The sequence below is a fragment of the Chaetodon trifascialis genome, chromosome 8, assembly GCF_039877785.1.
Source record: "Chaetodon trifascialis isolate fChaTrf1 chromosome 8, fChaTrf1.hap1, whole genome shotgun sequence".
Classification (NCBI taxonomy): domain Eukaryota; kingdom Metazoa; phylum Chordata; class Actinopteri; order Chaetodontiformes; family Chaetodontidae; genus Chaetodon; species Chaetodon trifascialis.
Genome location: NC_092063.1, coordinates 7,105,027 through 7,121,176, shown reverse-complemented (window position 1 = coordinate 7,121,176; position 16,150 = coordinate 7,105,027). Strand labels below are relative to the sequence as shown.

Below are 16,150 nucleotides of genomic sequence, written 5' to 3'. Positions count from 1 at the left end.
AGACGGTGCACAGTATCACGGCCTGAGATTCTCCTTTCTCATCACAGTTGGTCAGTAATGAGCAGGACTGGCACATCAATCATAATTACAAACTCCAGTCCTCAAATGTGCCTTGGTGAGAACACCACAGCATGAAAGCATGACAGCACAGTGTTCAGTGCTTTACTGGTCTGTAGCTAATTTGAACAAAAGCATCACTCCAATTTTTGCACCCAAGAATATGAAACATATCAGAAGGTATAAAACAGAGTAGAGCAATTTGCCAACAGTCGAACCATTTCATGCAGCACTCCCTATAATTAAACTTTTCTTGGCAAAGATGACAGCCTCTGCAGGTGCGGTGCGTCTTGTTGACGTACTTTAAGCACACATTGAGGTTCAGAGTTTGAATGAGGCACGCTGGTTTGAGTCACTCTGCTGCTTTGCGTCCCTGCAGACATGAGTCATCAAGGCTACCAGGCACAAGCACATGCACTGCTCAATAGTCTGATGTCCGCCGCTCGTTGAAAACATCAATGAAGCCACATGCAACTAAGCAATGTTCAACACCTATTTGATTCTCAGGAGATGCAGTGCAAGTGTTTTCAAAAGATAAGACAGACAGCAGCAAAGGGGTGTTTTCTTCACTGCAGAGACATTATGACTGACCTGCAGTGGGTTAAGATAATTACTGTGCGTCATCGCAATGAGGAAACCATTTGTTATCTTCAATTTCTTACCTAGACGTTTCCTGTAATTAATTTTTGTGTAAAGGCGGTTAAAGCCATAGCTTGCAGCTGCAACAATGAGTTCATTCCATCTGGCCAGCCGTGTCTTTGGAAGCTATGATGACAGGCACTGCGGCCTATTTTTGTCCTTTGGGTGATGATGCCAAATCTTCTTCACCAGAATAAGAAAATGGAAAGGGGTTTGTAAATGCTGTCAACCAACATTTATCAAACCCCTCACTAAGGCCGCATTAGGATATCATTGTAACTCTCATTTTAGAAAATTTCATGCCAACAGACATGTGACCAAAGTTGGATACAGTATCACCAGGCTGACAATACTACACTATTGTGACTTCTCAGATGCATTTTGACAACAGCATAATCACAGTTCAGTAAGAGAAAGCAGCAATAACCAACTGTTGTGGTAGAATGTGAGTGAACACCAAAAATAAAAAACTGAGCTTATAGATGTGACTTTAAATCTAACCGAAACACTCTGACCCCTTAACCCTTTGATCTACGGAAACAGTGAAAAAGCCAATTGCAATTCCCCAGAGCCCCAGGACACGGCTTCAAATTGTTTCTCCCTCTGAAACGCAGCATATCCTAACATTTGAGATGGAAGATGGAAGCGTCAAGTGTTTGACAGTTTTTCTTGAGAAGAAAACAAAACAAAACAGGTTCATCAAAATAGATGGTGATTCATTTTCTGTCAATCAAAAAATCGATTAATCAACTAATTATCTCAGCTCTATGCACAGATGTCTAGAAGAAAGCAACTAAGAATGCGAAGAATTGTAAAAGCACTTATTTATAGGCCTATGTAGAAACCTAAAAATATTATGAATACAGTGAATGGTGAACTTAGTATCATGCATGGGTCAACTGTGTCATTACCCGATTGACCATGTCAAAATGAACTATGCCCTATCGAGCACATTAGTTGGACGCATAGCCTATAATTTTCAGCATCACAAAGAAAGAAATCACAGTGTGCTCAAGTAATGAAATGAAATTTTTGCACCCCTCTACCTTCAGTGAAAGGGAGGCAAAAAAGAAACAATTTGCCTCAATTCAAAGGAATATTTCAAGCAAGAGCATACAGTGTGACCTGGAGCTTTCTGGATCATTGTGCTCTTTCAGAATCTGAAGGTTCGCCTTGATGAAAACTGATAAAAGGACTCACATCAATGCCTGTTTTGCACTGTTGACTAACCTTCCTGCTGCACATCTTAACATCCACCTTCTTCTCCATCTAACAGCCAGTTATGCCATGTTAGAGAGGAAAAAAGTCAAAGTACGTTTAAACATGGACATGTTCTGGTATTTCTTAAATTTCCCTGGATAAAACCAAACATCAGACACCACTTTAGTAAAGGTTTATGTATCCACGGTAAGAGCAAGATGAAAAAGGTTTGCAGTTTCTACTCAGATAACGCAAACAAATCAGACACCTGTGATATTGCTAAAAAAATCTAAATTATTGGGTGTAGTTGACCAGATTCATTTAATCTACTTTAACAGATCCCCTCCAGAAGGTCAAACCAAAACAATCTGCAGCCCTCATCTCCTCTGAGTTACTGTAATTGGTGATAGAACAGATATTCTTGTGAAAAAGTTTGGAGTGATTAAAAATAAAGCTTTGGGAAAACACCCATTTATCAATTTAACAAAGAAATTACAATCTTCAGTCTGCCTCTTCTTCAGTTTTCCTCAGATGTTTCACGGTCACAAATGTATTTTAATTATGTCATAGATCATAGCTCAAAAAGTCACACATCCCCTTTAAGTATGGCATTGGTTTCTTCCAAAAGAAGATGAAACTGGGTATCTTCTGCACCTGCACGCACACAGCACGCTCCGGCTGTGTCCACATTCAGGGGCACCGTCCTTTGAAGGCTGCGTTTGAAGAACGAATGCATCACAGTGGAGAGACAAGGCTGACCCATTTTAAAGGCTCCAAACACTGGCAAGCAACGCGGTCTTCATTTCCTGAATTTGATGACTGGATCCCTTGCAGCCCAACCTATCCAAAGATTCACTGCACGCCAGTGATGTTTGGATTATTCGTCCAAAAAAAGAAAACTCCCTAAACGTACTGTACATGCGGTGAGTATTGGGTCTCAACTCACTTGAATAGCTAAAAATGCAATGTTAAAAAAGCAGGGGGCTTTAAAACCTCATATTTTCATTCAGATAAGCTACGTTAGCGATGCTAACTGAGCTTGTTATTCAGCTAGCCACTTGGAGCTGCTGCACTTATCGCAGTTCAGCTGACAGCATCCGACCAAACCATTACAGCCTCAGAAAGAAAGCCTTTAATGCTTTCATTTTAAAACTTCTAACTTTTAAAAGAGGTTCAAAGGTTGACATCTAAATTACAGAGAGTGTGGGGAATGCTAATATTAGATATTACATTCATAAATGGACCAAGGTGAACAGTTTTCGACTGGCTGTGACCCCTGCTGGCAGTCAGACAGTGAATATCGCTCTCAGTTCAGTGCAAATGTTGGGACTGATTACACGGCCAACCTGAATGTTATTTCGCTTCTTAAGCTGCTTTTGTTTAGTGGTGTGACGCAAAACTCACTGATATTGTGCTTTGTTTCAGGGCACAAGGAGCATGACTTACTGTTTGGTCTGTTAAATTGAGGAAAGGAAGTGACTCACCAGGGCCAGGAATTCAGCCAGTGTGGCTTGGAGTTAAGGCAACAACAGTGTATCTGTGAAATCTTCATTTGACCATCTTGTACTTTGAAGTTAAAGCAGCCCTCATCCTATTCAAAGCCCGTAATAATAAGACACATTTTGTGTGTTTTTTTATTGTGCTGTCACAGGGAAGCAAACTGTGTCTGTCACCTTTCTTCTTTGCCTTTTGTAACTCAAAATAAGGAATCCAAGCAAATGATTTATGGCGGATTTTGTGTCGCTCCCATCTGTCACCTTCTCCAATCTAACTTTGCATCTGTGTCAACATGATGAGTGTTTCTCTTTTCTCTTGTTTTCTGGAGAAAATGTCCTAATTGCCTCCATCCCCGAGGACACACCGGGGCCAAGTACAGCAGTCGATGACCAGGAGGGGGAAGAAAGCCAGCCAGAGCCTCTTAGGAAAAAGAGAGAGAGGGGATGAGCTTCTTTAGCTCATAAAGGAAGACACAAGGCTGCAGAGGAGAGGAGACGCACAGAATGGAAAGGCTACTCTCTGTAATTGAGAGATCAGTTGAAAAATACATATCGAATGAATGAAAAAAACATACATATGTATTTAATTCTGAATATAATATTGTTACGCTGGATGTAGGTTCCTGTATATAGGTGTTGCTTTGTTGTTACCCCAAAATGCTACAGTATTATCAATATAATGCTGTTTTATATCTGTCTAGCTGAGTGAATTGAGCTTCTGTGTTGCGCATCACTGCTGGTGGAGATGAAGGCTACAGCTTAACGGTATGTTGCTGGTTAGTAGAGCATCAATCCCTTTTTCAAAGGTGAAAAACAAAATGCACTTAATTGCATTTGAGACACACAGGCATAATTTGCTTTGCATGAGAGTTGGTCTGTGCCAGCCACAGTTATTCGCCATCCCTCAATCCAGCTGTTTAGCCTTCTGGCTCGATAGCTACTTGTGACTTGTGATAGCTTAGCATCTAATACTGGCACAGGACAGGTGTGTGACTCTTAAGGCAGCGAGCTGATTTTTGCCAACTCCATCACACGTTGCAGTTCGCAAAACACTGATAATTCGATATCTGCAGGAAAGCTCCAGCCATGTCCTCAGTCAGGAGGTTGACAGTGCAAGAGGCAGATTTTATCTCAGGTGAGATTTCTACTGACAGGCTATTTTTCCTTCATGGAAATATTCTGTACACATACAGCTTTTCCATGCTGGCTTATTTATTTATTATATGTGTTCTTTTAATTAATCTGCATTGTGGATGAAGTCCTTTTATGAGAATTTATGGCACTTAAATGTTTGAGTGAAGCAGACAAGATTTAGCTCTTTTTCAAGAAAAGTGGCAGCAGTGTAGAAGTTAAAGTGGCAGTGAGTGAAGTGTCAATTTCAATAACAACATCAGGATTCACCCTGATGTAGAGTGAGAGATTACTGAGCTACAAAAACTGATTTAGTCAAGGTTTAAAATAATCCCTCCTAAAGTCTTTGAATATATACACTGTATGTCAAATTGCAGAAAACTGCGTCATTATTTTCTTTTCTGGGAAAGGAACCCCATGCCCCCCGCTCTAATTGTGCCCCCCAGGATTTTGGAGTGCACGTTGCCGCTGGCTCCCCAACTGAAATCTGACGCCATATCGCCTCCCGTACCGAGCCTCATTTCAGCACCCGTGTTAGCAGGTTAGAGCAGCCACGCAGCCGGCATGAGCAGTGAGGCTGGAGCACCGCTTCATCGACAGAGTTGGAATGTAGCCGAGTTTTTCCACATGACGCACGCAGTTTCTCAGCAAAACTAGACAGTGAAAATGATCTGCTGATGGTCATACTGACATCATACCAGCAGCATTACACCTTTCACAACAGTTTCAATGTCTGTATCTATAGAAAACATCACAGGCATGAAAAGAAAACTCAACATTTTTAACTAAACACTTCCTGTATCCATTTCAAATTGAAATCCCTCTGGCCTGCCATCTTTCTGAATTAAAACATTCAATTATTGATGGCTATAAACTCAGTGTAGAAAAGACGGAGCTGGCGGTGCAGCGCTGCAGCAGCAACACTGTGTGGACGCCACACGGCAGCAAGCTACAGCAGTTCAGCGAGGCAGACACCACACACAGGTCGACGAGGGCGGCGTGCCTCGACCGCAAGGCGTCACACAATGATCGAAAGGATATTATTAAAAGTATTTGACATACTGGACGCCGTCGCCTGTTCACACCCGTAAGAATCCTTCAAAATCAACACCGCATAAGGTCACAAGCAATGAGGAGGGGGTCACGAGCACACGTCGCTTCATTCTAACAGGTCAAAAGGCAAAAAGGTCGGAAACCATTGGCCTGCCTGACCCGTATGTCTTTGGACAATGAGCGGAAACTTAAACATGCAAACTTCATACAGGACCTTTTCGGCAGTTGACAATGACACATCTTACCATTAATGAGCCAAATGCCTTCAGCAGTCATGTATAAGAGGGAGAGAGAAAGAAAGAGAGTGGAAGACAAAGTGAGAGAGGACTGCCACAGAAAGAGACAGACTATCCACGCTTCATTTTGCCTGTAGCACACATAGAATAACTGGCTATACTGAAGCTCCTTAAACATTCAGAGCCTTGTCACTGATGGTAAATTGCCTCTTCTGAGCGAGCAAACACTTGGGGAGCATATAGATAACAAGAAGACAAACAAAAACTATTCATCTGTTTAAAGCTAGCACTTGTTAAAATGAAGTGTCTCTGCTGAGATAAGAAACAGCTGTTACAGACATCTTACAAGGCGTGCAAAACATGATTCCAGTTTATCAACCGCTCCATGTCGGTTTTTTCTTATCTGATCACGATGCACTGTTTACATTATCTTGTGCTTGTCTCTACACAAACTTGTGTATGAGACAGTGAAAAGGCCAAGTGTTTGTTGAGTAATCTGAAAGTTAAGCCTAATTGAAAGCAACGGTGCAAAGAACTCGAATATTGCCCCCTTGATGACAGTAAGCAGATCATTTAAATTATATATTTATGTGTAATTATTACAAAATGTCAGAGTGATAACAAGTCATCAGTAATTAGGGAAAAGCCTACAAAAGCACGGAGGGGACAATTTTCACCAGAGCTCACCCATCAGCACACCAAATTGATTAAAGTCACTTTTTCCACATCATGCGTTATTGACTTGAGTTATTATTTAGACTCTTAGTCTGTCAAGTCATTCTCTGATGAAATGAGGTGCTGTAATAAAAAATTACCCAATTTCCAAACATTTCCTTTCCCTCAAGCTGGGCAGAGTTCAAAATCAGGGCATTTCATTATTCTAAAAAAGCATCAACCTTCAAAGCACAAGGGAACAGACTGACAGACCATCTACAGAGCTGATGCAAATGAACCTCTATTACAGGGTGTCAGTCTTTGGCTTTGACTTTAGGCAGCTCTTAGGACATTGTCACAAAGAATAAAAAAGTGTCAAATGTTGTCTGTAACGTCAGCGATCACTTGTCTTCCCTGTTCCTGAGTACAAAATGTCTACAGTAATTTCCAAGGGGGATTCGTCTGCAAAGCTCTGTAATTCACATGCCTTTAAAACATGGCTAAGTGTCTCTCAAACGATGTTCACATTCAGGGAAATGAAACCGCAGACAACTCATTTCAGAGTGAGAGAAACTAGGTTGTAACCCACTCGCAGGCATTGGGAAAGAGGGAAATAAGCAGCACATTAGAATGAAGGAGAGGTGCTGTTCAAAGGGGCTGTAAATAAAAGAAGGTTAAAGCGTCTGTGTCTGCTCAGCCCTCCTCGTCGCAGCTGCACCAGCACCAAAATCTGTCAACTCAAGTGTGAGATCGTTTCTCCCGTTCCTGTTCTGCTAATTCTCTCACAATTGCGTTATTTCGAGCTGGAAGAATTAAATCATGAGCACTTCAGGTTGCACGGAGGGTACAGAGGACTTTATTTTCCAAAATATGGCTGTTTGGGAACTTTTTTTTTTTTTTTTTTTTTTGGTGCTGTGTGTTTGTGACAGTTTTGGTTTTGTTTTCATTAAAGGTCACTGCTACTAACTGTTTCATGTGTGAGTCATTACGCTAATTTTCTGCTCTTTATATTGAGCTTGTATTGCATTTCTTTGTCTAATTGATGCTGTGCGATTTTAAATTGTTGTCTTGTTTGTTTTCATGTGGACCCCAGGAAGACTAGAGCAGTGGTTTTCAAAGTGGGGGCCGCCAGGGGGGCCTCAGAAAATTGGAGGGAAGTTAAGGAAAAAAGCAAAAAAGCAAAACATGTTAGTTAATAATATTCTTATGCTAAACAAATGTAATAATTATTGCATAGTGAACACACACACAATTGAGAGAGGTTGCTTTCTTTTGTTCTGTTCTTGTCAACGGTTTGATGAAAAGTTCATTATTCAGTGGGAATATAATACAGTGTTCGTTAATATTCTTACGCTAAACAAATAAACAAATGTCATAATTATTGAATAGTGAATAAAAGTAAGAAAATCATTCTAAAAGTTGATCTTTCTTTACATATTTTGTAGCATTGTCAGTGGGTTTGCAAAGGGGGTTCCCAGCCAGAAGCTAATGCTGTTTGGGGGCCCTGGCATGGAAAAGTTTGGGAACCCCTGGACTAGAGAGTACTTCAGAGAAGCTAACAGAGAGACAAATAAAGATTAAACAAGCATAATGTGCAGTGAATGTATAAAACACATTCAAATGTAAATAACAAAGTGACTCTGGTGTGGGTAAACATCTCAGACATAGAGCAGGTAACACAGATGGACTTCATCGATCTGGCTTTTTGTGATTGTGTCCTTTTATGTAAAGTCAGACACGACAGCACGTTTACAGTGAGAGCCACAACGCTCGCACAATATGTGACATCAGTTGCAGGCGAGAGAAAAGCTCTGAGTTACAAATGTCACGACAGCAATGGAAGAAGATGTTTTCCGCTCTCTCACAGGCCGCATCGCTGATGGATTTTAAAACAGATTTTCTCGATCAAGCCTTGATTAACGACCGTCGTCGTGAGTGCGAGGGACGCTCGTCCCCTGCGTCTCACACTGAATCCACTGATATGTTTTGATGATGATAATGAAAATGAATCCATTTCATTACCAAGTTGTTAGAGAGTGAATTCTGCTGCCTGTTTTTCACATTCTGACGGCTCACAAGTGTTGACTGACAGGATGTTGAGTTAGCTCTCAGGCTGTGTGTAAAGTGCTGGATACTGATTTATTAATACATGGAGCTGGAATGAAAATATCACTGGTCAGAGTACTGGGCAGATTATTGCTGTGTTTGTTGAAGGTTTTCTATCTTTTGTGAGGGGCCAAAGCATTTTACTGATCCGACCAGAGAGGAATCTGTTCGACAGCTTAACGCTGGCTCTCACAATGTTTCACATGGTTTATTAAACAGAAATTAGCTTATTTGTGCACTGAAGATCATGGCTGAGACAAATCTGTTCCAGTCATCTTAAAAGACAGAAGATAAGCATCTCTCTCTGCATGTTTAAGCCACGTTGGCAGCTGCAGCCTTTCCATTAATCTGACAGCATCCAATTCAGATTTTGTGTAATATTGAAAGTGATGCGGAAAGCTTGGCAGGTCTGATCGAGCAACACTGCCGTTGCGACTTTAATGTGAAAGTGACCAGTGTGCTGATTCAGTGTCCGACATGTTGAGCTGCCATCAGACTAACATTCAGGTCCAAAAGGGGCATATTTCTGCTCCAGCTCCTTTTAAAGGTTGAAGCTTTTCCTGTTTCACTGTTGTTGTATTTAACGGAAAGCAGTAACGTCTCTCACTCTTTCTGCTCATCTGGCACAGCATTAAGTGAATTCAGCTGCTAACTGAAACCTTACTTGGCAGTTAACACATTGTCAAAGTTAGAACAACCCCAGCTCTGATTAATATACACCTGTCATAACTAATTATATTAATACTGAAGAATGATTAGGCCTGTCTTGCAGTGTCTTCCACTCCTCCTCCACCACTCTATCACACTCTGTGCTCCTGATTAATGGATGTGAAATGGCACGTGACTTTGTGGGGATAAACACTAAGAGATCATATAAATAAGGCTTGAGAGCGCTCCGAGGCTGCCTACCTATCAAAGCACATTTCCAATTCACGCGTGTATTGAGGAACCTTTGCTTATAACCTATTTTTAATTATCTTAAGATCTCTGCCTGATGCCAAACAGTGCTGGTGTTAGCAGCGCTGAAAAAGGCAGATAAAGATACATGACGGCAAATGCCAAATGTGGAATAATCTTGAGCGTGACTAATCACTGAAGGACAGACCATAATGAGAAAGGCTGCACATGTGACCACTTTGGATTTTGTGAGAGGAGATTCTGTGATTGATGTCTACAAGAAATAGCATGTAATTAGTGGTTAACATGCACAATTCAGCGCCAATCTCTAAATAAATTAAATATGGTGAAAAAAAGATGGGTTCACAATGAGTAATCAGGCCTCTTGAAAGGCTATCATTTGCTTGATTTTACACATCTAGCAATCACTGTTTAGTTCTTCCATTTTGATTGATTGTAGAGCAGCTTTTCTGTTCTGAATATTATGTCATTCATATCAAATATTTTACTCTTGATTGCCTGCCATGACTGCAGTGACTCAGGCAGTAAAACACAGCATGGTGACATATACTTTACCTAAAATCAGTGATCACCTCTTGTGGCGTTGGTGAATTCATCAAGTCGCTCTCATGAGTTGTAACTTTTGCTCCGTTGATGTTTTCCTTTAGACCACGAGCGGATCGGCAAAGATTCATCTTACGAACAAGAGGGGAAGGTCCAGTTCGTGATTGACGCAGTCTACGCCATGGCCCATGCTCTGCACAACATGCACAAAGATCTGTGTCCCGGAAAAGTCGGCCTCTGCTCCAAGATGGACGCCATCAATGGCACACTGCTGCTCAAGTACATCCGCAACGTCAACTTCACAGGTGCATACTCCTAAATCCACCTCGCTAGGCTCACAACTGCTTTTCTAATTGACATTTAGAGACAACAAGAGCAACCACGTTCAAGGAAATGCTTTAATCACCAAGTATTCTACCAAACGTATATGGTATCATAAGAAATCAGCACATTTCTACCAAAGCAATCTTGGAGGACTATCTCATTCCTGTGCTGGAATCTGAAGCAACTTGTATATCCTATTTTTGGATTCACCAACATGCTAATGCAGAGGATTTGTGAGTTTACAGTGGTCTCCAATTATCAGGCTACTGAATGTAAATTACTCGCAGAAAGTATGAGAGGCTGAGATCCGTGGGTGGCTTGACAATCAGAAGCAGAACAGTGTGTTTTATCATTGCTGATGATGCGCAGGAACTGTGCTTTGTGAGATTTCCCGCCTTATCTTGTCAGCATTGAATTGCCCACGCAGAAGATCTACTGCTTGAAGTGCACTGGTTGGAATTAAAATTGCACAAAAAACGAGAGGGGGAAGAGAGTTGACACACGGCATCAGCTTAAACTGGCATCAGTAGTTTCCAAGTGGCTGTCCTATGTACACTTAAATTCTACTTTTTAGTGTTACAGTGTGCAGTTGGCTCTGCAGACAGAAATAGGTATGAGTCAAATACACTTAGGTAGACAAGACACAGGTCACATGGCTTTGACCCTTTTTTAATATCTATTTTATAAGTTACTCTCGATAAAAGCTTCTGCTGAGCACCTAAAATATAATAGAGAGCCAAAGTTTTCCTGTCTAGCCTCTGTTCCACTAGCTTCTGAAACTTTGTTTCATCAAAAGACAGAAAAAGCATGTTTCACTTTCCATACTGTAAGATGAATTGGCATCTACTACAAGAGCAAGACAATAAACGAGCCATATACTGGCCCAGATCAGCTGATTGCAAACACAGTGGTGTCAGTGTGTATGTTGACTGATATAAGTAATAAGACACTGCTGTACAGAAATGCCTTACTAGGTTTGAGGTCATAGTTACAGTTGATTTTTCCACTCTAAAATGTCCCGTCCAGTATGTATCTTAAATAAATCACACACAACTAAAAAAAAGCTAAAAGACTATCATCGACTGAACTTAAAATCTCTAAAAACGCGCTGCCCCTCAGCTGGCCCACTTTCTGGATTCACCCCTTCTGTCAGGCTGTGTCATTTAACCTTCAGTCATCAGGGGTTTATAGGAAATAAAGTAAATTTGAACGTTTAGAATGACCACCCTGATCTAAACCTATGGAGCGAACCACACAACAGGCACCAGGGCTTTTTTTGCATTGTTACAAACGTCAATGGGATCTTGAATGAAGTCTTCTTACCCCGGGGCATAACCTGCATCGCATTTTCTATCGTTTGCCACCCATTGTCCACAGTGAGAACAATTAGAGCACTTAAACAGAGAACAAAGACCGACTGGAGACTTACTCTTCCCGTCTCTGCCATGTGTGCATATCCCTGAATGATTTACATATTAGGACAAGTCTCCTCAGGTCATGTACGTTTCACGCACAGAGCTTTGTTAGCTTAATTGTTTTAGACACTGACAGTGTTTCATCTTGTGCTATTCATCATTGATGACTGCTCTTGGAAATCCGGTTGAGGATGAACATTAAAAAAATATCAATCCAATGAGTTAAGAGAAGGGGTAATTAGATGGTGGAAAGTTTAAGTTTTAATTTACAGTCTGAGCACATGCATGATTGTACACCAGTGACTGGTAGCATAGTAACAATTACAATGCACTTTGACAATGAATTACAGCTCAACATGTGCAAGAACAGTTACATACAAAGGGAGGTCATAAAGCAGCATGTGCATGAATTTAACCTGCTGGCTTGTGAAGAAGTAATAAAAATGTGTGCAGAACAGGGTCTAACTTAGGTCAGCGTTAACGATTATAATAACTTGAGCTAATTATACGTCAGATGAGTACAGGGTCAAAGTGTTCAAGCAATCAAGCAGAATGCAATGCAAGCAGTCTGACACAGTCTTAAACCTACTCCACCCTCACAGATGATTATACAGTAAAGGATACATTTGCTTGTATGACAGTCAGAGAGCGGGTTCGTTGGGTGAGGGGCAGTCACGCCACAGCAGTACACGACAGGAATAATTTACTGTAAATCAAAGAAAAAAGACCATCTGGATGAAACAAAGCACTGGCCCACTGCTGCAGCTTCGCCGTATGTTCCAAAGAATGCAACTGGAAGTGTTTTCAGGTGGGAAGCGACAGATCATGTCCTGTCAGGGTCTAACCCCAACTTCCCAAGAGGGCTTAGCTGGTGAAAACTCTGTCAGGGAAATTGAACAGTTCACGACTGCAGCGACTGTCCTCGCAAGAAAAACGGCAGCCTTTATCATTAGCTCAAGGCCTCACATGGCTGATGTTTAGGTTTAATGGCAAGGACTAGTGGCTGTAGGAATTACGACTCTTGCCTGCCAGGAACAAAGACTGAATTAGCCCAATATTGCTCAGCATGGACTGATATATCAATAAAATACTTGGAATAACCTGGAAGTGCTTCTCTTAGCCTACCCAAGCCTTTACCCTAGCAGGGGCAGATCAGAAAACAGGCAAATGAGTGATTTCTTAATGGCGATGTTTATGAACAGTACTGAGATACACTGAGCTGCTGATAGCAGCATCAGATCAGAAAAAAGCTAATATTATCACGTTTTGGAAGGGGGTGCCAAAAATTGTGTTTGGGTTTGGACAACTAGTTGGATTCCATGATTCTGATGTTTTTTAATCACATTTAATTCTCAAGGCAAGTTTATTTGTTTAACATAATAGCATACAGATCCGTAAGTGGCGATGGAAGAGAGGATGGGGAGCTTACTTTCATGACTCTCCTGATCCACAGGTCCAGGTCCACTATTAATCCCTTTCTTCATTCCACATGTTATTTTTTTCAAGAGTTCAGAATGCAGAAGCGCTACAGGCACATTCCTCCAAAGTGAGACAGCAACAACAGCAACTAAACTGAGGTGATGTTGGAGAAAATGTACAAAACAGTTACAGGAAAAGCCATGATTTAGCATTTACTTGCTCAGAGGCGCTTTGGTTTATGTGAGAGAGTTTCAAAACAGAGAAAACGTAGCAAAGGGACAAGGAGCCATGAATAATGAATTAAGCATGGATGGATTTTTTTTTTCTTTTTTTTAATAATGTAGTCAACATAACCTTTATTGTTGGGAGAATAAAGGTTAACTTGACACTTATGTTTGCAGCACTTGGTTTTCATCCCTAATGGACACTGAAAGGAAACTCTGCAGCGCTCAGCAGTGTTTTACTGTATGCCCCATCTTCAAAGACAAAACACTGTTTACCTGTTCCTGAGTCGTCTTATTACTATGTAAGCAGGTCAATCCGCATTTGTGTAAAAGAAAGAAAAGAGAAACAAGAGATCGGAGTCGTATCCTGAAGTCACATTTGTTTAGTGTTAGGATACTGTAGATCAATTCTCCCTGTGCTGGAGGAAAGCTTGAATCTGAAATGCTGTCCGGCAGGTTTGTGTTAGAGAATTAAACTGCAATTCTTTATGCAATCCTTCATTCATTGTGTTATATTACTGGAAGGCTTGTCAGCACTGAAGCCATTGGGGTTACATCGGGGATGGCTCGAAAATCAATATCGCACATTACCGGAACGCTGCCGTGCTTTTAAGAGTCTTTGGGCACAGAGGAATGGAGAATTTAAAAGGTTTGTAGGAAAACAACAGGAATGTCCACATGATCCCAGTGTATTCTGGGAATTGTCTACAGACATCCATGCTGACTACAGGAAAGAGGAAACCCAAGCACGACAGATACTGTAGACGTAGTTGATACCTATTGATGCATGGTATTGAGACTGTGATCCCAGTGATGAAATGACTGCTGGTTACATTCAGAAATAATTCAAACGCAGTGGTACTTAATGCTGTTTTTCCAGAGGACACTTTGTTTTATGAAGTAACCCCGCAAGACGTAAATCTGATGTTAAAGCTGTGTTAAAAGTGCCGTAATTAAAGATTGGCCGTAACCGGGTTTAAACAGTCGTTTGAAGCTGCCTGTTGTTTTCATGAGGTTTGATTACGAATTTAATTCGGCTGTAACTCGAGGAAGCTCTCAGTGACGGGACCATATATTAAAGATAAACTGTGGAGTAATTTACTCTGACATTACTAACAGTAATTACGCCACGTTAAAAACGTTACGCTGTGGATGTGTGGTGGCACAAATGTTTTGCATATACAGTAAGAATGAAGTCGTTTAATTCTCTGTTCAGACCAACGCAGCCTGTAAATAATGCCAGAAGAGCACAGGCCGCCACCAAGGCCAGCAGTCCACTCTGACGCGTAAATCTGCAAGCATAAACTTCACCATTATTGCTTGTTCTCGTGACGTCTAAACGTTTTCCTTCATATTGCTGGTGGAGTTCACTGCAGACAATTCACATTTGTATGTACGAGTATAATTAGTAGAATACGTTTTCTTTGCTTGATAAAAAAAAAAAAAGCATTGTTACAGTTGTGCTGATTGTGCTATTGAAACCACCGCCCCGAGAGCTCCAAAACAACTGATGTCTGCACGACGTTTGAGCAATCTGCTGATTTTAAGACGTATGCCCTTGAACTTACTCACAATGTTAATAAAAGTCAGAAGTTATTAATGTACCCGCCGAGATTCTGATCAACTCCAAAATTTAATGCGCTCTTTCTCGGCCCATGCGACACCCTCCCACCACGTCTCCGGGCCGGTGGTTTTTCCGTAATCTTTCGAAAAACAAACCAAACCAAACACAGCCTCCTTGGTGGAGTTAATAAAGAGTGCATATACAGCTTAATGACGGACACTGCCTGCCCATGAAACAGTGGAGCAGGTTGTGAGGGTATGATGCCATTTGAGAGACTATTTCTGAGGTCAGTGTCATAAAAGAGGGAACACTGGAAAGGTAATCAAGCCCAGCTCTGGCCCTTAACTCTGCCCAATTGAACAACTAATAACCATGTAAGGCCTGGCCTCCATTTAGAGTAGAAACAAATTACAGTCCTGTATTGTTAGGTTTGTAGGAAATGCTCTCATAAATGAAACTGAGGTCACTGAAGCCACCTCCGCACTTCTGAGGTTCAACAGCAGAATTTGTGCCTTATTTTGATGAGTTTTTGTGCAACATTTGTAAACACATTAGATGTCTTGTGGCTTTGGCTGATGGCTTTTAATGTAGTGGAAGTGCCTTTTTTTTTAACTGCAACTGTAACATCTGAAAATGGCTGTTTTGTTTCATTACATTATCAATTCTTAAGAGAAGCAGAGCAGAACTTTAAACGCGCCTCCTTCAATAGACCAGCCTTAAAATCGAAGGGAGGGGGTTCAACTCACAGACTGGCCACTGCAGGGAGGATTGAGATGAATCTGAATTTAAGCATCGCATACGATGAAGCTCAGTTTCACAGCTGTTGTTACAACTGCAATGAGCAACGTTAATCATTTAAATACTTTCAGCTGTTTTGAAATTGCGTGATAATGTGCCTTCACACTGCCCTGCACACATTTCCCCTTGTCTCCACGCAGTACAGTTGTGTTAATTCAGCTCTCAAAAAATTAAAGTCTTACACACATATTGTTATGGAGTTTAGTACATGTACAGATAAATTAACAGACTGTTTTTTAACTGAGGCCTTTTTATTTTCAGTGCATTTGTGCAGAGCTGCAGCAGTCTTTTTTTTCCGTGAAGTTTTTCCCTTGATTGCTTGGTTTTCTTACAGTAAATATGACCTGATTATTAAACAGTTAGGCAGTTTGTT

General features: G+C 41.1%; 1 protein-coding gene across 2 annotated transcripts in view; it reads left to right on the top strand.

The window, feature by feature from the left end:
* The window catches only part of LOC139335557 (metabotropic glutamate receptor 4-like), a 180,229-nt gene that overhangs the window by 149,435 nt on the left and 14,644 nt on the right, over positions 1–16,150 (top strand). For both annotated transcript variants that reach the window (XM_070969208.1, XM_070969207.1), the window contains one exon: positions 10,138–10,338. In XM_070969208.1, the coding sequence (XP_070825309.1) occupies positions 10,138–10,338 (201 nt within the window). The remainder of the gene's footprint in view (positions 1–10,137; positions 10,339–16,150) is intronic.